The sequence below is a fragment of the Gopherus evgoodei genome, chromosome 10 (assembly GCF_007399415.2).
Source record: "Gopherus evgoodei ecotype Sinaloan lineage chromosome 10, rGopEvg1_v1.p, whole genome shotgun sequence".
In the NCBI taxonomy this organism is placed as follows: domain Eukaryota; kingdom Metazoa; phylum Chordata; order Testudines; family Testudinidae; genus Gopherus; species Gopherus evgoodei.
In genome coordinates this window covers 78,198,065-78,222,037 of record NC_044331.1, presented here as the reverse complement: position 1 = coordinate 78,222,037, position 23,973 = coordinate 78,198,065, and the positions used below count along the sequence as shown (strand labels likewise).

Below are 23,973 nucleotides of genomic sequence, written 5' to 3'. Positions count from 1 at the left end.
GATTTCCACACAAGTACAGCACACAAGTGTGTGCTATTTTCTTACATTAATTCAGAGGACAGGTTATGCAGAGATGAAGATAATGGCTATTTTTAACTGTCCTTCCTTAATCAGCTTGCCAGAGCAAAAGACTAAGGTTGTGTTAAGGCTCCATTAACTTTCAGTCTGGTGCCTATATCCTATCCTTTCATCATAAACACTGTCCTTGTGTTCTGAAGTTTTCATCAGTAAGAAAATGAAAGATAGTCTAGCCTCCCAGAGAGCATTTACTATAAGGTAAAGTCATGTCTACTTCAAGCTTATTCATGGAGAGACTGAAGCTTCTCTGCTTTAGGACTGGGATCCTAATGGCATTAACTGAATGCACCATTCATAAAAGGTTTGGTCTAGCAATCACAATGCAGGTCTGATTACCAAGAACTCTAAAATACAAATCTCTGCTCTGATACACATTCTTTATCCAGCTTTGGGCAATTCTTAGCCTCTGTGCCTCAGTTTCCTCATTACTAAAATGAGGATAATACATTTACTTTTCTACCTTACAAGGTTGTTGTGAGGATGAATCAAAGTCTGCGAAGCGCTTTCTCCTGTATCTACAGTAGGGCAGCTGTTGTTGAAACAACACATACACATGGGTGGAACCAGTTCACAACAGCTGGTAACTATTTGGTAAAGTAAGTTTTGAAATTTTTTCCAAAAATCTATTATAACAGAGGCTGCTAGCACAGCTAGAATTAGGTTAAGAAGTGCAAACACTAAAAATTGCTTTAGACTATATTTTAGTTTCGGAAAGAAATGCTAAGGAGGCTTAAACACTCAATCAACAGAGCTCCTAAAAAAGATTTTCAATCACTAGGACAAAAGAGCAAACTAAAAGCACACAAAAGCAGAAAAAATTAGAGTTACATTTCAAGTACTTTAATTTGGCTCTGACTGTTTACAATAATCTAATAGCAACAGATTTTTAAAACTGAAATTATGGAAAATTGTTGAAAATATAAATTGACAGACTGACAAAAATTCCAACCTGTGCCTAATGTGGAATAAATGAGATAAGATCATAAGAATGGCCATACTGGGGTCAGATCAAAGGTCCATCTAAGCCCAGTATCCTGTTTTCTGACAGTGGCCAATGCCAGATGCCCAAGAGGAAATGAACAGAACAGGTAATCATCAAGTGATCCATCCCTGCCTATCCTGGTTAATAGGTGAAAATTACTTAGTCACACTGGGTTTTTTAGGTTAATCATATCCTAAACGGCTCAGAGAAGATCTCAGAGATTCTGCAGCTTCTTGCCTTACAGGTACTTCTGGTCACTAAAACATACTCAGTAATCGTTTGCAAGAAAGAGAAACAAATGGCTTAAGTAAACAACATTTAAAAAAAAAGTTAGACTATATACACTGCAAGTATATTTACAGTCTAGTTTTAGAACAAAGTGCTCTTGCCTGAAAGTTGCTTCAGCCCCTATACCTTGGGAATTTTATGATTAGAGTTTCAACATGTGGATTTCCAAAATACAGGTTTCAGTTACCGTATTCCTGAACCTGGAACCTTCAAGATTTTAAAAAGGTTTAAGTTATGCTCAAAGTTCAAATCAACCTAATGAATTCTTAAAGAATATAAAACCTTGCTATTCACCTTTATAAAAGGCCATTTATAATTTGTAACACATGGATTTTAATAATGATTTAAGATATTTTATCTTCGTTTTTAAATGTGCATTTCAGTTCCCCTTTAAAGATACTGTAGAGATAGTTACGTCACTATAATCCCATCATCTGAAATTGATTCCTCCCCCTCTCCCCGCCCTTCCTTGTTTTGGAGTGGGCAGAAGCAGAGAAACAGGCTCCACAGATTTTCATTGGCCCTCAGGTAATGTCCCCACTGCATACTTTAATAGACAGCCATTTCTGCCCACAGGAGACTAAGAATACTCCCTTTTCAATTACACAAGTCAATTAGGCTCAGTGATGAGGGGGTCTCAAAAGAATATCTTGCAAGCTTGTTCACAGTTAAACAGAAGGGCATTACCACTCACATCATCTCCCATGACATCTGGTTAGAAAGACGGAAAAAAATAATACTGCCACCTCCTCGCACTTGTCACTCTCTCTCTAAAAAAAAGGAACTGAAAAGAGGCAGGGAGAGGAAACATTACGCACCTGAATACTAGCAGCTGCAAATGACTGTGCTGTTGTAGTTAAGGTTGTATTCAGCATATTTATCATATCATGTGGTAATCTACTTTCACAGGCTCATACAATAGCCATAAGAAATCACACCATGTACAACAGTAATTTCTTATAAAAGAAATCAACCAAAGTTTTTTTTTATTTAAAAAAAAAACAACAACACACCATACCTCACAATTGCTTGAATATATGCATATACAAATTGCTCTGATTAAATATAAATAAAATAAAAAATATAAATATATGGAGATCCAGTTCTATGAGATAAGTGTAAGGGATCCCAAAAAGTCATCAAGTCCAGCCCCCTGCCTTCACTAGCAGGACCAAGTACTGATTTTTGCCCCAGATCCCTAAGTGGCCCCCTCAAGCATTGAACTCACAATCCTGGGTTTAGCAGGCCAGTGCTCAAACCACTAACCTATCCCTCCCCATTGTGCAATTCTTCCAATTCCCCCTCTCTGCCTCCACTACAATCCCCAACCCCATTCTCCACAATTCACACTCCCCACATACACCCACCCCTTGGCTAGCCTCCACTGTTAACCCTCCCCACATACATACACCCTATCCCCCTTGCTCCACCCACTACACCCAAACCCCCTCACTAGTCCCACTATTCACCCTCCCTACATCACACTCCAATCCCCCACACTACACCCCCCAACCTCCCCTTCTGGCCCCTACTATTCATCCTCCCCACATACACCCCCAACATCACTCGCTGGCCCCCATTACTTACCTTCCCCACATACACCCCATGCCCCTTGCTGGCCCACACTACACCTCCCAACCTCGCTCACTAGCCCCCATTTATCCACCCTCCCAACATACACCCAGCCCTGCCCACCCCAGCGAGGAGGCCGGCCCCACCACCACCGAGGCGAAGCAAGATCCGGACCCATCCGCCACTTGGGCTTGTGCAGCCACAAACAAAAGGCTAAGGCGCAGAAGGTGTTTCCCCCCTCCAATGTTAAACAGCTTGGATTTAGATTAAATGTAAACATTCTACAATCAGCCTAATAGTGTAATCATTTCCTTAAGTTGGAAAACTGAAAGAATGGCTACAGTTCACAAGTAGTAGTTCCTTTAAGTATATGAGATGTTCCTTCATATGCATACTAGTTATGTTTATAGAAAGGCCATGAAATAATCACCCGCAAACATTATAGTAGCATTTGCACGTTCGTTTCTCCAGAGTCTGGCGCTTCTTTAAAGGTATCACAATGCTTTGTTTTACAACCATAGTTTTTTATTTTTAACTAAAAAAGGGACACATCAGAAATTAATTCCACCAGCTTAACTTTGGGGACCTGTGCTATGAACATATACTTGTTCCATACCTCTGTTTAAAAGTTCCATTCTCACAAACAGGCAGTACTTACTGAAATTTATAAGAAACTCAGAAGACTAGAAGTTTTGCAGATTTCTCTCCCTTACCTGCTCACAAGAACTGGGCAGTCAGGCAGAATGTGTGACAGCACAGTGCAACGTGCATACCCCTGATTCCCAAACCCAGAATTCTGGACTTGCTGTATGTCACTTAGAATCCAAACTTCTCAACTATGTGGCAAACCTTGTCAGGGGTAGGTGCTGACAGGTTCTTCAGAATCAGGAGAAAATATATATAACGTCAGGCTCAACATCAGACCTGTCAATTTTGACAATGACCCTTTAAAATTACTGGGCTGTAAAAGCTAGAGTCTAAACAGTAATGTTATTTGAATTTAATTTTTGTATGCAGTATTCTACCGTATTTTGAAAATGCGGCTACTGTAATGAACCAGCTGTTGTTCATAGTTCAATCTGCTCAAGACTGTTATATGCCATCGTACGGCTCAATATCTCCTCCTTTGTAGTGACTCAGGCATGCATCTGCTGCTACCCATTAGTGCCTGTGCTACTCTTTGCTGCTTGGTTGGGGGTGTCCTCACAACAAGAATAGTCAGCCAGTGGGGGCTTTCATCTTTAACAGGGACCTCCATAGGCCTGAATTTCAACCTTTAACTGTGGTCTTGCACATAAAGGTTGGCCTACATATGGAGCTATTCCATACAACTCCACTTGTGCACTCTTATCCTGGGATTAGCAAATCCACACATGGAGTTATTCCAGACTAACTACTGTGCTTTAAATTCACACCCTACCTTAATCTGAACGAATTTTCAAGTGCAGCCAAGACCTAAAGAAGAAAGAGAAACTAACTAGGTACAAATTATCCTATGTTCTGGGATACATACTAGGTAGAAACAAAAAATGTTCAGATGTCATCAGCTCCATTTTTCAGGGGCGCTTGTAAGATAGGAGCTCAGGTGCATTTCTTTCAAAGAAGGGATCATTAAGCTTAGACTGATGTCACCTTAAAGCTAATTTTCCAATTTTCAGGCAGGGCAGCATTATACATTTTTACTTTTCTTTAATACAAGTTTAGAGATTTGCAAATCCCAGAGAATCCCACATCAAATACTGGGATGGCAAGTTGCGAACAATGCCTTTACATCTGGTCTACTTCATAAAAACGTAAGCAACAGAAGTCAGGTAACTGTTCTACACATTTTCTGTACCTTCTTCAGTTCAGGTCAAGACTTCAAAGTCTGCATATTAATTTGTCATACATGGTTATTTAGAGGTCCAAGTCTCAAAATTATGGTTTTAAGATACATGCCAATGGACTGTCTGATGTGCAGTTTACTCCTCAGGCAAATAAAGTGCAAGATGGGAAAACAGAGCAAGATCTCACTGCCTGCCCAAGGCAGTCTGAGCTTTAAACCCACTTTGTCTTGTTGAGATAAAATCTAATAAAGATCAAAGCCTGAATCTCAACGGTGAGCAAGGTGGTGGAAGTGGCCCTCAGCTACAGCATCTGCAAGTGCCCAGATATGATGCTGCCATAATAACATAACCATTAAAAATACCCTGGCCAGTGAGGCAGATACAAAGCACATTGCAGGTTAATAAATGGCATAGTCTGGCTGAAAATGCTTAAGAGCCCAAATAAGAGTTTTTTAAAGCTAGGGGCAGAAGACAGCAATGCACCATTCAGACTTCAGAGAAGGATCAGGTGCCACCATGAAGCTACTGGATTACCTGTTTTCAAGGACAGAGCAGTTTGCATTTTGGAAAAGAGGCAGGGAAGAGTAGTAATCAACAATTTACCAGTTTTGTCTTCCCAGAGGCTCCCTCCCTTTTGCTAATCCATCATTTCGGCTGGAAAGAGCTCAATCTAGCTCCCTTTCCAACACGTCAACACTGCTTTTTCGATTGGCCCATTGGAAAGGAATGGGGTACAAGGCACGGGTGCTACACAAGCAGGCCTGATTCTCAGTTACTCTAAGATACTTTTATGCTACCCCTGCAGCAGAAAGGGGCTTTAAAGTGGGGAAAAAACAGATCCCTGAAAATACCCATGCTTAGAGGCCCTTCCTGGCCAATGCAGAGCTGGCATAAAAGGTCTCTTCCAGCCCTGCTTCCTGGCACGGAGGGTGAATCAGGAGCATGGCTGGAGTGCACTGATGTATGATTATTCCATGTTTCCCAGGCCATTAGGAGACAATGGGAAACAGAGCATAAATTAAACCAGCTTCAGAGTTTCTCTGACTTACGTCAGGGGTCAGGCAGGCTCCTGTATGACCCGAGAATACACAGCTTTTAGCCACCTTAATTACACACTTCCATGATCCCCCATGAAGAAAAGGAGTAACTCAAAATCAGTGCCCCTCTCTCCAGCTTGGGGCCCAAACAAATCCACACCACTCAACACACACTTTTCCTGAAGACCATCAGCCTGTCCTAGATATGGACCTTTAGCTGCTTAAGTGTATAGTGGGTCTGAAACAGTGCTGCAAAGTTTAATTTTTACTACCACTAAATCTTGGTGGCCTGCGTTTTACTATTCAAGCTCAAAATGGAGTGTGCACATAAGATACTCCAAACCTCCCTCTGTTCCCAGGGTGGAAAGACAGTGTTCTAAGAAGCTGGGGAGAGAGTATGGAGAAGAGACAAAAGATTAATCTACAGGAAATAGCTCCACTACCCCTAATTCTAGTAGTTGAGCAATTATGCAGTTTACAGCATAAAGGCACCCTGAAATTTGGGGGATTCCAAACCGATAGTCAGTAGTGACAGAGCGATGCCCAGCAGCAAGGGCTCCTGAACAAAGAAGTAGTGTTTGTGACTCTACACTCAAAATATTTTGATGGTAATGTTTGAGGTAGATTGCTACAGAACTGCAAGCCTCAAAAGCTCTGTCTAGCCAATCTGAATTTACACTACTGGCACAGGAGGAATATCTGATCAGTGCAGTATTAGTATGCATAACCTCACTAGCAGCAGTATCTAATGAGTACATAAATATATGTAACCAGGACAGTTTTCACAATATATAGCTAAACAACCAATTTCCTCCTGAAACAGTTTAAAGTGTGTCCATACTAGCCTCCTGGTTTGTGCAGGAATCGAACAGTTCAATAACTATCTGACTGTACCATTTACCTTGCAATGACGCAGTCTGCAAACCTACATCATCCCCTAAGGATGCCTCCGTTTCTTCAGAAACTGAGCTTTAAAAGCCTTCTGAATGCATAGATGTCACGGTCCTGGCATCTACACTTCAAACTATTATAATACTGTAAATGGTGAGCTACCTGCATGGATGTAACCAACCCTTGGATTAACTGTTGCACAGCACTGACCTAAAGCTAGCGTTGGACAACATGGTAAACTATATCGTATGGTTGGAAACTTACTGACAGCTTGAAAAAACTCAAGAGATGTGAAATGCTCCCACATTTATCTGAATGAAATATTAGCTCTGAAGCCTAATGACAACTTGAATGTCCTCTGTTACCACTGAGTATTTTAACAAAGCTGTGCAGCCACTGTACTTCCCTGCTTGGTTGGAAGGGAAAACTTTCTCCTAGGCCTGTGGTGTAAAACACCCTTGGCTTGAATAAATTTCTGGCAGAGTGGGTGGGTGGAGAAGAGTAGAAAGCTTCTGTGATGCACTGAATTGATCCAGAGGTTTTAGCAGTGGTGGGGGAATCTTGGGGAAGGCTCATTCTAGAGTTAGTTCTGTAAGATTTATCACATAGGTACATTACCTAAAGCTACTACTTGACTCTCAGTTGACAAAATATTTTCAGATACTTTAATATTAAACTTCAAAAGAGTATAGGGACCTTTGCTGGCAGCTGTAAGCTTTCTCATTACAGTTTCAGGGAGAAAGTTACCATTCTCTCTTAGACTTGTCAATAAAAGCCCAAGAAACAAAGTGGCTCGTAGCTAACAGATGAAGAAGCGTCAAGATTTGTCAGATCAATGATTCCGAGAATTTAAAAAGTCTAAAAGGAAAAAAAAGTTTTCAAGTGTACAGACTGCTTCTTCAGGATCAGCAGAAAATGAGGGCAAAGTCCAGATAGAATCTGTTATTTACATACACAGACACCCACTCCCCCTCTTTGGGAAGATACCTTGTCTATTATTAATCTGAACAAATACATTCACTGTAATTACACAATATATTCAGACTTGCATTCCATAACGTACAAGGGTATTTCAAAGAAAAGCCAGACTCAAGACATTTCAGTGAAGCAGTGGTATTCTTCCCTCTGACAGTCCTCTCGTAAACCTCCAAACTCATTTGTTTGTAAAAGTACTGTGTACGCCTACAGTGCTCTACAACTTCAAAAACAACAGCGTCTAACATTTATAGCAGCAGATTGTTTTAAGTGCAACAACACCTCAGGTATCTAAATAAAACGAGTGACAAGACAATAAATTTAGACTTATGGAGAACCAATTCCCTTTATGCACATCAAATAACTAGTTTAGCTAACTGTAGGTCTGACAAACAAGGTTACATATACAGTATATTCTCTTCAGTTTACAGATTTTGTGTGTCTTAAACCTTTCTTAAAATCTTGTTAGTTCATCTTTAAAAATGCGCTAATGAACACTTCAAGACTGAATGGATTTTGAGGTAAGGGTTCTTCCATTCGGTGTTCCATTCAGAGTGCTGTTAAAATGTTGTGCATCACGAATACAGTAGGATAATATTTAAGCAAAACAGTCTTGGACACTTACTTTGCCTCCTTTTGTGTGTTTAGTCAGTACCTTATTGATGCATTGAATAAAAGTTTAAAATACCTCAAGTATAAATAAAATTTGGACGGCAATTTAAATTACAAGATACTGACTCACATAACCAATAAGGGCAAGCTCGTGACTCAAACCAATATGTGCTCTCTCTCTCTCTAAATGTGGGTATTTTGGCAGGAGGAAAAGTCTGCTTGATAGATGTATGAGAGAAACACAAAAACACATTTAAAAAAGAATTTGCTAAATAGGGAGAATACTGCGCTGGAAGACCCAACTTAAGAAGAGATCTCTAACTTTTTTTGATTCACTATTCCTTGTTCATTGACATGCCAGTGCAAGCCTTACCTTTGCAGTGTCTGTGTAGCACATCTAATGCAGCAATGAGGAACTCGTGTGCATCCTGTTGCTCGTACCCTGCTAAATGCCGTGCATGCGTCCATACCAGGTGCAATAACCTATATGGAATGTGAGGAGATCGGTGCCCAGAGTAAAACTGCTCAAAGCAAAGAAAAGGACATGATTGTTAACATGATACACAGTCGCTGTGCATTTAGCCATAAAAGAAGTTAGTGACTGGAATTAGGCAACTGAAGTTGAACGAAACTTTAGTTGAGACATCTTACACTGAAATGTCACTTTATTTTATTTTTTTTTAAAAACAGATCCTCCAAGTAAGTGGTTTGAGAACAGAATACACTGGACACATTATTTAAATTATAGGTACCTTTTATAGTTTTCATTCTTGCAAGTTCCTGGCTTTGTGATGATTAGCCTGCATTATGAATAATGTCATACTGAGGACAGAAATGAGCAGTACTCAAATCTGCTCACCCTGGATAGCACGCCGGAATCTCTAAAACATATTTGGTCTAGATAGAAGACATACCCACACATGTAAGGAGTCAACAAGCATATTTGTACATTCTACTCTTATGTAGAATTAGGGAAAACAACAAACAGTATTGGCCATTGGAAAAAATAAATCAACGTCTACTATTAACTACCCCTAGATACCAATGTATGGTAATTGCTGGTGAGTAGTGGCCACTACTCACTAAAGCTTTGTCTATATGGGGAAATTTACGGGAATATACATACCAGTATGTCATGTACTGCTGTCAAAGCAACATAAGCTAAATCAGAAAAAGGCATTTTTATTCCTGAGTAAGTGAGTCCACATGGGAAGTTATAGCAGCATTGTCTATGTGGGCAAATTTACCAGGAAAACACTCTCTGCGTCAAGAGTAGCTCCTGCAAATATAAAAGTTCAATTCCAAATTTACTAACTGAAGTGACGTTTCATTTCAAACAAGTGAAATATGTATCATTTGACCTTCCCTGCCCTTTGAAGAAACATTCTCCAGCAAGGGTGCCCTGCAAGACCATGCTAACTGTTGACAAGACCTCAATAAGTGACACTACTGTTTATGTTTGAGGTATATTTTCCAACAAAACTCTTCCATCACATAAAAAAGAATATGCAGAGGATTTAAAAAAAAAAAAAAAAAGCAGTGTGTTATCTCACTACCGTGTGGAGAAAAGTTTTTTGTTTTTAAATTATTTCCGGGTTTCTCTTTGCTCTTTTCCTGTGAGCTTTTTCACACCAGTAAAATTGCAAAAACTGTGCGACAAGGTGGCTAGAGGAATTGTACTCTCTCTTTTGGGGTTAGCTGTAGGTGAAATTTGGTCTAAAATTATTTTTTCACTAGTCCTCATTTGTGTATAAAGCTCTGCAGTCTTTTGCCAAATTTCTCTGCAAATAAAGTTCTCTTCTTCTATAAGCCCCTATATTCTCAACAAGAAACTATATCTATGCAGCCCAACAAGCAAAAAAGCCTTCTATAAATAAGAGGATCAATAGGTAACTCTGATGCCAACAAGAATGACACCAGGAGACTGGAGCGGTAATTGAAATCTGCTGATGCAGCTACTGTTCAACATTATTCAAGAAACTGCAGCAATAAAACTTCTCTGTTCTGTCACTCCTTACAATTAGTCTCAGAGCTCTCTGGTCATTTTAACCAAGAGCACTCTCTATAATTACTCTACTGCAGACACTAGACCTGCCAGCAGATTTTAAATTCTTTAGTGCTTCATTAGGATGAAAGGAATCTAAAAAAAACTATCAAATTATTGGCTATTACCATATGGAAACTGGAAACACACCCAATCATAGTACTGTTAAATATATAGTACAAAAGCTTCACTCAGACTATATTCAGTAATAGTCCCTATGCCTTTTACTTAGCAAATTTTTATTATTTACAAACAAGGATGCTGGAACAATTTGTATACTGGGGGAGCTGAAAGTTATTGAATCAAAACTGTAAATTCTATATATAATGGAAACCACTTCAAGCCAGGGTGATCAGATGCTCCATTTTTAAAGGGATAGTCCTGAATTTAAGACCTCCTGCAGGTGCCCTGACTTTTCTTAAAAATGGGCAAATTGTCTCATTTTCTGTCCTCCTCCCCCCACCAGTATAGGAAGGTCCCGCTGCCGGCCAGATCCCTGCCAGTGAGTGGGCAGGCTCCAGTGGCTGACAATGGGGGTGGGTGTGCAAGGCTGGTGGCAGAGCTAAGATGCAGCGCGTGGGGCTGGCCACTCCCCCTGCTGGTCTGCTGCGTGCTGGCTCCTGGCCAGCAAGGCCCTGCCCCACATCCCACTTCTGGCTGGCACTGGCTGCGTGCTGCAGTGGCTGGTGAATGCAGGCAGGCACCAAATGGTGGTCAGTTATGTGTGCCTCTGCTGCCCACCCGTCGACCCTTTATGTGCTCTCCCTATTGCTTTCCTCTCCTTGCTTTGCCCCTTCACCCCCTTAGTCCCGCTGTTCCTCCATATCCCACCTGGCGGGGCATGTCCTGCCCCACTCAGCTCATCAACAACCTGGTGGGCAGGCTCCTTCCTTCCCCTATGGCTGGGCTGGCATCCCAGGAAATCCCCAAACCCTCCGGCCCAGGCACATGTGCCAAAGCCCTGCAATGCGCTGGCATGGGGAAGCCTCTCCATCCCTCAGCTAAGCTCTGGAGTGGTGGTCGGTGAGTGATTTCCAGACTGTTCCTGCCCCGAACCTGCAGGCTCCACAGCAGCCCCTGGGGAAGGGGCTTAGCACCCACTTCACCTCCCCCCCCGGGGTCCTGCCTCGAGGAAGCACAGTGCTGTTCTATCCCCTAGACACCCTCCCCTACTAAGCCACCTCTTTGGCGGAGTTCGCCGAAGCCCCTGCAGTCAGGTTCCCTGGGCCCTTGTGCACAACGCAACCTTAGAGCTTAACCCCTTCCTGCCTGCACTATAGCCGGAGGCAGCTAGGTTACATAAGTGGCCAACAGCAGCCTGGAGGTGTTAGCTGTGTGTTAAGAAGGTAAAGATAAGGTGGTAAATAAAAAGAATCCATCTATGCGATATTTCTTTTTAACAGAGACTCAGTCAACTTGATACTAATTTGAATGTTTGTACTGCATAGTTCTGATTAACGGCCATTGAACTCGCTTGAATATGAGTAATTTTCACCAAGTGTCCATATTTCCCTGTGCTGAATACCTACTTCAAGGCAGGGAGTGCGGCAGCACCCCTCACACACCTAGTTCCAGCACCTATGCTTACAGAGTACCAATGTAAGTGCAATTCTACAGGCACATTACCTTTGTGAAACAGAAACAAATCAACCAACGCCAATATAGACCCTAGAAGGACCTGACTAATTGCATCTTCTACTGCGGTAAATATATATTTTTCTAATTTTAGAGTGCGCTTACCAAAAAAAATGTAGATGCATGTGACAATATGTTGTCCTCATCGTTCTCCAACCTACAAAGATCACTGTGTCCCGCTGTATGTTGAGAAATGGAAACATAGTTGTGCTTCTAAACCTTGAGCTCATTGGAATATAATTTGTGTGCTTATATCTAAGGACTAAAAGAATCTCACTACGGAAAAATTACTGAAAAATCTTTCATCAATAAATATTTAAGTGTTACCATTATTGTATATTTAATACTTGATATTTTAAAGCTTCGTCATTACTGATTTTTAATTATAACTACTGTAAGGTTCTCTAGTACTTTAAATATTTCAGGAGACTCTACTGCAAAGCAGAACATGGAAAAAAGTGACTTTGCTGCATACAAACATATGCAGCCATTTAGTTCTAGAGCTCAGACATTACAAAGAGTTAACAGAGCTAATCAGGTACAAGGCATGCTTATAAAGCACACACTGATCTCTTCTGCGCTTTTGAAGGTGGCTAACAAAAATGCCAGGTTATGCCTTTTTTGCCTCTTTGTGATGTATAAAATGGTCTAAAACATTGAACGTTTTTTCAAAAAACCTTCAAAAATCTGCTCATTTATTCTCTTTGAAATATCAAGAATGTCAAATTTGGTCTTCCCTAGTTTTATTGGCAAACTCTTTGGGGCTCTCAGAGATGTGTACTGTGGGCTTTCCACAGACCTCAACTCAAGGGGCAGTAGTGCAAACTCCTTAACAGACATATATTTCTTCCAACTGTTTGCAAGCTGAGGTCTCCGTTTTTAGATATGCCCTGCCCTAGTATTTTTACACTGGCTAATGGCTACCTCTAGCAGTAATGTATATAGGATTTCTAGATTTCATCAGACATTTTACATAATTAGCACTCAGCAGCAATATACAGCAACCTCGACTCATTGGACAGAGCTAGAACAGGTAGACCCCACAGACTACATCACTGCAGGGATGCTCTTTTCCCACCAAAAATGGATGTGTGGAGGTGTTCCAGCTATGGGAATAAACAAAAGTACTTGGGCATCCTTGCATACATACCAAATTAACATTTTCTCTGCAAGTAAGAGTTCTTATATGTCTAACTCCTGTTTTAGACTCCATTCCAACTGGAAAAATTAAAAAAGCTTCATTTATGAATTATTTTTCAACTTAACCCTAAATAGACAGGACGTCTACAGTGGAGGATGGGGGAACAATACGTTTTGGTTTTTAATACCAATATCTATCCTAAGTCCCTCAACACTCAGTAATGTTTCATGCAACTTGGAAGATCTCAATTTCACAAGCATGGATATAAATTTGATATCTGTTTTAGAAGCAATAATTTATTATGGTTTACAGCATGGGCACAATTTCCATGAAACTTTACTGTGTATGGAACTTTAAGGATACCATAGGCTTGTAAGGCATTTCTACTGTATAAATCTACACAGATGCTTTACTGAGCATATGGTATTAATTCCCAAAATTTCTTCTACTTTTCTTTAACTCTTGACTTTATAAAAACATTGCCTAGACTCTCAAATAGAGGACAATACTGTACGTGCCCAGTAAAGCCCCAGTCTGTGATATTTTGTATGAAGGCCTTAAGATACTACTTCTTCCCTTTTTGGAGGTTTCAGCCAGAATTTAATTTACTTTTATTTTCTACACAAACCATTTCAACACAGCCTAACATCTTAGACATTAAAGTAATAAATCTTCTCATTCTCCTCTTTTTCCTGTGTGTTTCTATTTCTAAATTCTCTCTGCCTAGTTGTACTGTATTCTTTTGCAGACTCACAGGGGTGGGTAATGACAGGAAAAGAGAAGGCTTTGTTCTTTACATTGTGTGAGTGCATGCACCACGACCTGCAATATCCCCAGGTGTTCCCGCTATTCCAGTCACAAGTAGATGGAGATAGACACCCTGCTAATCATGCCATATTGCAAGGTCATTCTGAAAAGTGAATAAATATTGCCTAGGGACTAGACCATCACTGAACTCATTTTCATTGGTAAACCAAAAGGAAACACAAGTGAAAAGCTAGTACATGAATCCATTAAGCCAACTAGCTCAATGAACAGATTCTATATATTTTTATTTTTGATTTTTTTAAAATCCAGTTTCAACTGCATTGGCCATTCCCAAATCCTTTTTATTCTTCCTGATATGCAGTACAACTGGTTTCATTATATTATTATTTCTCTGAGAGGCATGAGTTAAAATGTTAATAGATGTAATTATACATTTTAAAAACAAACACCAGAAATTTGATGCTGAAATATTTGCAAAGCTGTGCCTAGTGAATTTACAGGGAAAGAACTAGTCCCTTGATGGAAGCAGTGACAAACAGCTGACACCTTCATTGCTCACCAGCAATCTATTTCAACCAGAAGGAACTAGTCACTTCCAAACATGCAAATGCAGTGGACATTTATCATGGAGAAACAACTTGTACAACCTACACAACTGATCCTAAACTCAAAAGCAGGACAACATTATTTCTTTAGGGATCACAATGGGCAAAATTCACCCTGATTTTCAGATTGCAGATCTCACTTTTTTTTAGTTTTCTAAGCTGAACTTATTTGCATGCTCTCACTAGAGTCCCTGGCATTCCATTTGGATAAGATCACGCCTTCAGGAAAGGGGGGGGTGGAGGAGCGATAAAATTAACCCTTGCCCTGATTGTCTGACATTTAATAAGATGGCTTGAGACAACTACATCAATTAACACCCGAGGGAAAGCCAGGTAAAAACCAGATCACACTGAAAACCAGAGACAGAATTTGAACTGCAGTTGCCCTGGTAATTAAATTACAAAAGATTCCTTCACACTGCTGAATCTCTATTGGTTAGGCCTCCCTGATCACTGGAAATGCAACATTCTGTATAAATGCATGCGTGTTTTTAATGAGGAGACTGGAGATAAGCAGTTCAGTGCTTACTTATAAGACATTAGATGGAAATGTGTGTGTGCAGAAATTCAAAATGCTCCCACAGGGAAAAAGGGGCTTCTAATAAAAATGCTGAGAGATTTATCCAATGTAGCCAATAATATAATATTTACTATTCACAGATAGGAGAAAATATTCTGGAGTTGGGTAATCAACAGCACAGTTTTGCTTCTGAGGGACTGGGTGTTAAAATTTTTACTTCTAGGTGCTTGTGTGGTAATTCTCTCTCCCATATTACTTACAGTATCCCTCCCCAACATTAGACTCTTACAATAACCTAAATACCTCAATATGAGGTACAAAGATGGACAGATCACTGCAGTCCTGTCTCTACAATCTGGTATTTTAAACAGCTGCAATTCAATACTCCTTCATGGTATCATAAACCTCACAATATGAATTACACAAGATTTGGTGAAAACACAGGTATGAATTTTGATTTGAGGAATATTCAAAACTGCCTGTGGAATAGGGTGACCAGACAGCAAATGTGAAAAAAAATCAGGATGGGGGTTGAGGGGTAATAGGCTTCTATATAAGAAAAAGCCTCAAATATTGGGATTGTCCCTGTAAAATCAGGACACCTGGTCACCCTACTGTGGAATTTAGAAGCATAAGCCACACTGAAATTGATGCAAGTTGTGCACTTAAATCCTCTCCGGGACTGGGACAGTTTTTTTTGTTCCAGGTTTGTACGATGTCTAGCACAATGGGGTCCAGACTCCTATACATTACGCTCGTACAAATAATAAATCCCCAGGCAGCTTTTCCAATCTCACCCCCAATTCATGACATGGTAGTCATGTCCCCCTCTCCCATCTACCCTTTTCAAAGGGACGATAGTGCTAACAGACCACCAAAATTATTACAAACCAATGGGAGGAAGTAATGTTTATAACAATCTGATGAAGGCACATCAAGCTGACTGTAGATGATATTACTACCTATATACTTGGCTTTTTACAAATCAAATCAGATTTGCAAATGGATAACCTACAGAAATTGGTATTTCCACTCAGTGCCTGGAATACTTTCCTATGCAGAGTGGTATCCCCTGCCCGTGATATTCTGATTGACCACATCTAGTGTGAATTATCCTCCAGCTGCTACCTACAATAGCACATTTTCCTTCTCTCCCACCTCTAGTCCAATATCCTCAGTAGTAAATAGGAAATGAGCCCACATACAGGATGTTTAATATGTAATTAGTTAATGTTTGTAAAGCACTTTGAAAGCACAAATTGCTATATAAAGTGTTAAGCACTATCTCAGAAACCAGCAACTCCCTAGTAGAACATTTAAAAAAGGACTTCACTTCCCCACACAAGATTGACTGATCCACAATAAACAAGAGAGTTATCTTTGGCAAAGTGAAACCTACTGAATAGCAGTAAGTAGATTTTAGGTGTGCCTGGATTTCTATGCCATGAAATAGAAACACATACTAAAACACACTCTGAATACAGACATTATTTCGAAGCAACATGCACCTATCTTCTAGTAGCATAAACTACAGTTTTAACCAAGGAAAGAAAAGTTCTGAGCATTTCATTTGCTTACCATGAAAGCAGGTCTCTCACGAAGGGGGAAAAAGACACAGGGCAGATAAAGAAAGTTCATCTTAAAACCTAAAATCAAAGTCGCCTACAATCCTATCATGTGGTCTTATATTTCTGAGTCAGAAATAAGACTGCAAAAGTACCTTCAACACAGTGACTCACAAAGTAAACATCTTTCAATGCCTATCATGGAGCAAAAGCCTACTGAGAGGAGGTGGAAACTTCAGGAAGGTATACTGCAAAGCCAGGCATCTTGTTGAACAAAGGGAAAGAGTATATGTACAAACAGGCACTGACCTTTGTTTTTACCGGTGGGTGCTCCTCTTCCCCTTTGCCCTCGCCCACGTGCAAGCGGTGGGAGGGGTCTCAGGGGGAAGAGGCTGGACAGGGGCGGGGCCTCCGGAGGAGGCGGCTGAGCAGGGGTGGGGCCCACAACAGATTAATCGAGCCCTGTGCGTGCTGAGCACTCCCTATTTTTTTTTCCAGTGTGTGCTTGAACCCTGGAGCACCCATGGAGTTGGTGCCTATGCATGTACACACTGTACATACTGTACCAACATGGTTGCTTCCGATTATCCTCCTGCAATTAATGTGTTTTGGTATAGGAGAGGCTAACAAATGTTTTTAAAGGAAGGAATACACAGAATTAAGATCCTTATAGTATTTACACTAACAAATGTAACCCAGTGCCTTAAGGTACAATGGTACATACTGTAGTTTCGCTCACTCTCCTCTCCACTACCAGAGCCTGTTACAGATTCCTACAGTTAGACCTTGGACCTTATACATAAGATGCACTTGCTTAGCTTTAATAGTGTCCTTACAAGGTTTCTTACTCGGTCCTTACTCAGACAACTTCTGACTTCAGTGGCTGCTTTGCCTGAATAAGGACCACAGGACTGGATTCAACTATTCTTGGACAACAAATTCACATTCCCTTTTTATCACTGTATTTTGTCATCTGATAAACGTAAACGAAATTTATGATGCCTCTGCATAAGAAAAATTGTGGAAAGTTACAGGGTGCTGCTGTAGTGGTGAACGGCACTCACCTCCTGAAAAAGTGTAGACATTTCACAGACCAGACATGAGCTGGGGCTTTGCATTTCACATTTGTGCCTGTCAGAGAGGAAGAAATCTCGCAGTAGTGGAGTGTGGGTAAGTGCCTGGACAATACAGTTCATAAAACATGTGTTCCCAAGATTGATGAGCCCTCGTAGACCTGAAAGAGAGAAAGGGAAGGGGAAGTATAACTACTGCTGAGTTAAAAACAAAAACAGAACTGAGCATTTCAGTCATTTGCATCTTTTGATATATTCAAAATGCTGCCCTCCAACGTCTTAGAAGATTTTATATCCTGTAAGGATTTATGACCAGTTCAGCCACTAGTAAACCAGAAAGTGCTTCAAGTTTACAATTTTTTTTTTTTTTGGCAACTGTGGGTTTTGTGGGGCTAGGGAGGAACCCAAAAAACAAAACCCCACAAACAAAAAAATGAATTGCCACTTGTGTTACTGATCAAAGAAGCTAATGGTTAAAGAGTATGTTAACAGGCATGCTCCAGACACCTAGAATGACATTTTGTCAACATGTCATAATGTTGATCAACTGAAGCAAACAAAAATATTCACAGCTCAACACAAAAAAGATTTTCTTTATGTAGGGCACTAGGCCAAAAGATGCTTCTGTAATTTTATTATGTGCCATTTTATCTTGCAGTAACAATTTTCTTGTCTGAACACATCGTAGATACCAAGGGGGTTGTTTTTCCTACCCAGCTATGCAGATGAGGAGATGGTGCTGATGGTGGCAGACCGTACCCAGGCCATTAGGCCCAGTTTATAACAGTGCTGATTTTACAGAGGTTGGGAGTCTGAACACAGCACTTTTAAATTAAGTAAAAGTCTAAGGATGTTGCTACCCAGCTCAGCTCAAATAAAAGACAAGTGAACATTAACTAACAGCACAGGGGTCTGGGTTCAAACCCACAGAAGCCAAATGCAGGTATGCCCTATAATGCCCATAGATAATATCTTCTGCGTGAAAGCCAAGATGCTTAAAGAAAACACCCTTTGTTGCACACCATGAAGAGGCCACAAATAGGGAATGCTTTTCAGTTGCTTGCAAAGCTCATTTGAGAAGAAAACCATGCTCAGCTTCTTGTGTTTGTCCCCAAGACACTGACACAACCACCTCTATGAAGTAGTTGTGAGCCAGAAAGAAAAGCATCATGAGAACGAACATGATTATTTTAAATATACAACGATCCTTAAAGACACAATCACAGAACAAGAGAAAATGCTCTGATATTAGTGACAGGTAAAACAAACGCATTTCCTCTTGTGCAATACAAATGGAGCCGTTGGAGGCACTGCAAACCTGAAAAGAAATGATCTGCCAGAACTGGAGAATTTTCCTGCCATTCCATGAAAAGACACCAGATGGCAATGCGGAGGTGATTAAAAATGCTGCAGTTCTCTTGCAATACACCAGATAGTGCTCAAAAAGCCTTTTAGCTTCCTTCACCAGGAGGGGCGTGTGGTCCCGTTGCTAGGTTACTGTAGACATTATTGTGTTGAACTGCATATTGAATTTAGGTGATGGATACACAGCTCTCCTAAATCATCCCTCCAGCATGCAATATGACACTGCCCTGCTCCTCCAGCATCCTGTTGCTCTTGTTTATTCTGTAGTGCAGCGCATAAAGTTTTCCATTTACATTACAGTAATTTCTGTCGGGCAGGAAGCACACTGTAATCATTTGTTTTATTATCACGCTGGGAGGCAGAGCAGCTGAATGAGCCACATTAGCAACTTGTTAAATAGTTAATTTGTCGTAGCACACTTAAGTATAGTAGGATGCTACAGATAGCAGAATAATCTTCCGACTAGCTCACGCATCTCTGTGCATCATGTCGAGATACAGAGATATTCATGCTGGGGTAAAAGTCATTGTCTTTGATCAACAGTGCTTTCTTAGCCCCCCCGTTATCACTATAGAACTAACTGTATTTGCTGTGCAATGACTGAGGCCTTGGGAAACCCCTGGCAGGGGATATTTAGCACTTGTCTGTCTGAGCAGGAGTGCTTGTCTAAGCATGAGAAAGTCTCTTTCCATTGTCCCTTGCAAACATTAGCCCCTATAATTAGTGACAGAATTCAAACCAAGTCTGTGCTGTACAGAAGCCTGTGACGGGATCCCCGGAGGCTCTATTTAGTTGAAAAAATGGTATTGCACATAGGTATTTATATCCTATTACTTTTGTTTTTGGTGTCTGATTTAGTGCTCCCAAATAAAGGTAAACAGTATAGACAGCTTTTTTGAATTCATTTATTGAGCACTGTATATTACATGCCTCTGGCTGAACCTTGCTTTGCTATGATCCCAGGCAGCACCTTCTTCAAGATGGTCACCAGAAGACAAGCTGCAGATTTCCCTATTCGGAAGGCTGGCTTGGTTACTCTCTACATGGTTGCACAAATTGTTTTGATGTCAGTTTTGCATGTGTCCAAATGTGGTGCTTCATATGGAGCCATAATAGCTTGACTGAGTTGAGATTTGGCGACCTGTAACACACACAAATAGTGCTGAAATTTAGATACCCCTGACCCTAATGACCACTCTGCAAATGGAGCTTTGTAGAAAAAGATGTGGACTTACTTGGCTGGGGTGACACTCAGTGTAGCCCTCAGGCAGCAATGAATGCAGCAGCCACAATACGATTTGAGTTGTTTTCTGAAAAGAAATAGTACAGTACATTGAATGAGAGGTAAGATACTGCACCAAAGACCAATGTTCTCCTGTAACGATTACAGCATCCTTACCTGGGAAAAACACAGTTAAATTTTATGTACATAGGGTCAACTGTGGCTGGGACTTGGTTCAAAATACTCCTGTTTAATTCCTGAAAAAGAAAAAAATGATGTTTTAGACATAACAGGTAGCGTAAAATGAAAGACTGTCTTAGTACAGAGACGCCTTATGCTGTACCTGGGCCATTAAAGAAAAAAAAAAAATAGAAGGGCCTCTGCCTCTCCTTATAATCTGTCCCAATAATTTTACTGACTTGTTTTGTGATGTCTAAGCTGCCTAAAATACATGGCAATATGTTTAGCATGCTTCATATCATTAGAAGAAGAATAAATCCAGAAACCTCTACTGCATCGTCCCTTCTTGCCTGGGGCAACCATTCTTCTTCATCAGTATCTGACCATAGGACAGTGCCTGTAGGGAGGAGTGGATACATTTGTTAAGACTGCCCACAGCATTCAACTTTGAGCTAACAGAACTGGTTGCTGTATTGTGCAGACTCTTTGCTGTATTTTACAGTACCTTAGCTTTCTATGTTTCCATTCATGCTTGTGGTGCACTGTCTCTGGAGTGGACTTGAGAAATGCAGACATTGAAGATGTACAATACATATTATAGGCACAGACCCGTGTGTTCTGGGTTGTGAGCTCGTTCTGTATGTTATTGATTTCCTTTTTAATCTTACTGTTGGAGAAAGGAAGAATTGGAAATAAATGAATAATACCACTATGAAACAGGCATACCGTAATGCAGGGTACAAATGCAAAACATAGGAAAAAAATTGTGTGGCCACTCTTCAGCACCCTACATCATGTGTCTCTTTATAGTGGTCCATTATATAATGGACAGGCAGGGTATGAATGAAGCTAGATCTTCAACACCTTGAGCATGGACTGTGCATCTGAGAAATGTATATATCCCTTTTTCCTTTGTTCTCAAAATTGGGTGCTAACCAGTAGCTTTACCTTAGTAATCTGTAGTTCTTCACTCTTCTTCCATCAATATATTTTTTAAAAATTGCTTGTTGTAGAGAGACCTACAATATTGTGTTACTGTATACTTCACAAGAATGCGTGGAGAATCAGAATACTGGCTGTTCATGCCCACACATACAGGTAACATAAAACAGCAAGAGTTTCATACTGGGAAATCAGTAACTGTACAGACGAGCATTGGATTAATAGCATTTGAAAGGAGAACCACCACCAAAGGAATGCTATGAATTCACAAGCACTGCGTGCATCCAGTCAAGTCTTTAACATGCTTTCTGGTTAAGGCATAAATTGTGACCATCATTGTTGATACCAGTTTCTGGGCAGATATGTCAAAGCGAGAAGATAGGCCGTCCTGACAAAGAGGTACCATGCTGAAACCTATAAGCAGCTCAAATTGGAGAGCCTGAAAGCATGAAGTTTAAGTACAGGTCCCTGTGTGGTCACAACTGGAATGAATAACTTAGTTCTCTACCTGGCATCAGTGGCTTCTTTAAGCTCTTTCAAACAACTCTGGAAGCCAACACAAGTAGAGAAAGTACCTGGAGAAATGCTTGAGAAAGTGATCCAAAGGTCATCCCTGAAAATAAACAGGAGGACTTGGCAATGAAGGTTTCCAGAAAACACAACTGGTCATCCAAGATGGGCCTTCCAGACTACATCCATGCAATGACAAGTGCAAAATCATTCATGCACATCTTCCTGAAGCTCCATTTCACGAGGCACCAACCTACTACTTAGTAGCAAAGAACTCACAGGCTTTCCTCTGCCACTCCTACATCTTCCCCGCACTGTTTCAGGTGCAGACGATACATTACCAGACCAGATAAACGATCATGGACCTCGACCAGGCTTGAACAGAAGTGCAGGCTGACACACCTGTTACTATGTCCCACCATGTCAGCAGACATGTTATCTGTGCTAATGGCGGTCGATATGATTAATGAGATAAAATCATTTTCATAGATTCTGAAGAGGCAGTCGGTACACCAGTGCTCTCTGTTGGGGCATGCTACAGACACTAGAAATTCACAGAGAAGACACTGAGTGACTGGCATGTAAGCCTACACAGGCAAGAGCATGACCTTTTGTGAAATTAGTGCACTTTGGCTGTCAAAACCTAACAACATGCATTTTGATTAATTCTGATGCTTCTAAAATGTTGTCTGGTTGCTTCCATTTCTTCATTGTTTAGGCTGGTGTGTTTCTTTTGAAATGGCCGACTGTGGTTGTAGGTACTTACAATGCCCTAATCACAACAGTAGTACCTGAACACCTCAAGTTTTTTTGTTGTTGTTTTTTTTAAATTTACTGTACCCTCGCAAGACCCCTGTGAGGTAGGGAGTGTTGTTATCCCCTTGCGCAAAATGGCATACAGGTCCAAATCGCACAAGAAGTCTGTGGCAAAGCTGGAAATTGAACACACACTCCTGATCTCCAGTTCAGTGTCTTAACCATAAGAGAAGTCATGTCCCCCTCTTTGTGTTTAATGGTCACTTAACAAGGTTGCTGTGGGCAGAAGGAATTTTGTGGCTAGGAAAAGAGACGCTTAGTAAAAGCAGTTGAGAATCAAGTTAGAGTAGATTTGTATCTAAGATTTCTTGTAGCATGGTTCATGTGCAAACTAGAAGATGACAGCTGTAAGTTCATTTAGTTTGTCAACAGTTTAACACAGAGCTACAGTAAAAATTTCATCGCAGTCAAGTTTAAAAAAAATTCAACCACAAGCCCCTAGACTAAATCAGCAACTCATCTTCTCCTTATAATTACTTTAAGAGAACAAACACCTTAACAGTCTGCTGTAAGGAAAAGGGGTTTCTGCAGATGCTTGGTGTCTGGAAAGGTGTACTAGTTACCTTCTTTAAACACAAATACAAATCTCTCTTATGCACGTAGCGTTAGGATTTGTTTACTACTACTGAATTTGTTTACCTCTACTATTTATATTACTCAGTTTATATTTCTAACAGGAGGCTTCTGCAGACCGTAGCCCATATTTTGATGTGGAAATTCCCCACAATTAATTCTGAGATTCTACTGACTACTGTCAACATCGTAAGTCACCTGCTTTTGGAGAGATGAGGGAGGAAGAGTAATTTACTGTTTCAGGGAAACAACAACCAGCAGGAATTATTATTAGATTTCATGCCCTCTTTACATTTCAAAATGTATTGTCACCAAGATGGATGTTGTATTTTTTTACATCACAGAAATCAGCAGTGCCAGTAAAACTGCAAATTGACATACAATATATATTTCAAATCTTAAAAACGTTCTGACTGCTTTGAGAAACCAATTCTCTCCTTCCCCTATGTATGAAGGTAGGCAGTTAGAGTGAAATATATTGGACCTGTGCTTGTTGCAAGTTAACAGTAAGTTTAACTTCTTCATGCTTGCCCAGATGGTAGGACTAATTGTCATTGCTCCTGGTCAGGTCAGGAATTGCATAGTTAAATGAGGGCACTCTTCGTAGAACCAGGTAAGAGCTGAGCTTCATTAATAACAAAAAATCCACAAAGCTTTGATGGGGGAGAGAGAAGGATAGAAGACGTTTGTGTGACCTGGTACGCTGCTGAACTGAAATACCCGCCAAAGGACTGTACTGTGGTGTTTTACTAG

The 23,973-nt window shown here is 40.6% G+C and overlaps 1 protein-coding gene across 2 annotated transcripts in view; it reads right to left on the bottom strand.

Moving 5' to 3' along the window:
- The window catches only part of USP22 (ubiquitin specific peptidase 22), a 170,112-nt gene that overhangs the window by 14,867 nt on the left and 131,272 nt on the right, over positions 1-23,973 (bottom strand). For both annotated transcript variants that reach the window (XM_030577272.1, XM_030577271.1), the window contains 2 exons: positions 17,604-17,773; positions 8,635-8,782 (listed from right to left, as the gene is read on the bottom strand). In XM_030577272.1, the coding sequence (XP_030433132.1) occupies positions 8,635-8,782; positions 17,604-17,773 (318 nt within the window). The remainder of the gene's footprint in view (positions 1-8,634; positions 8,783-17,603; positions 17,774-23,973) is intronic.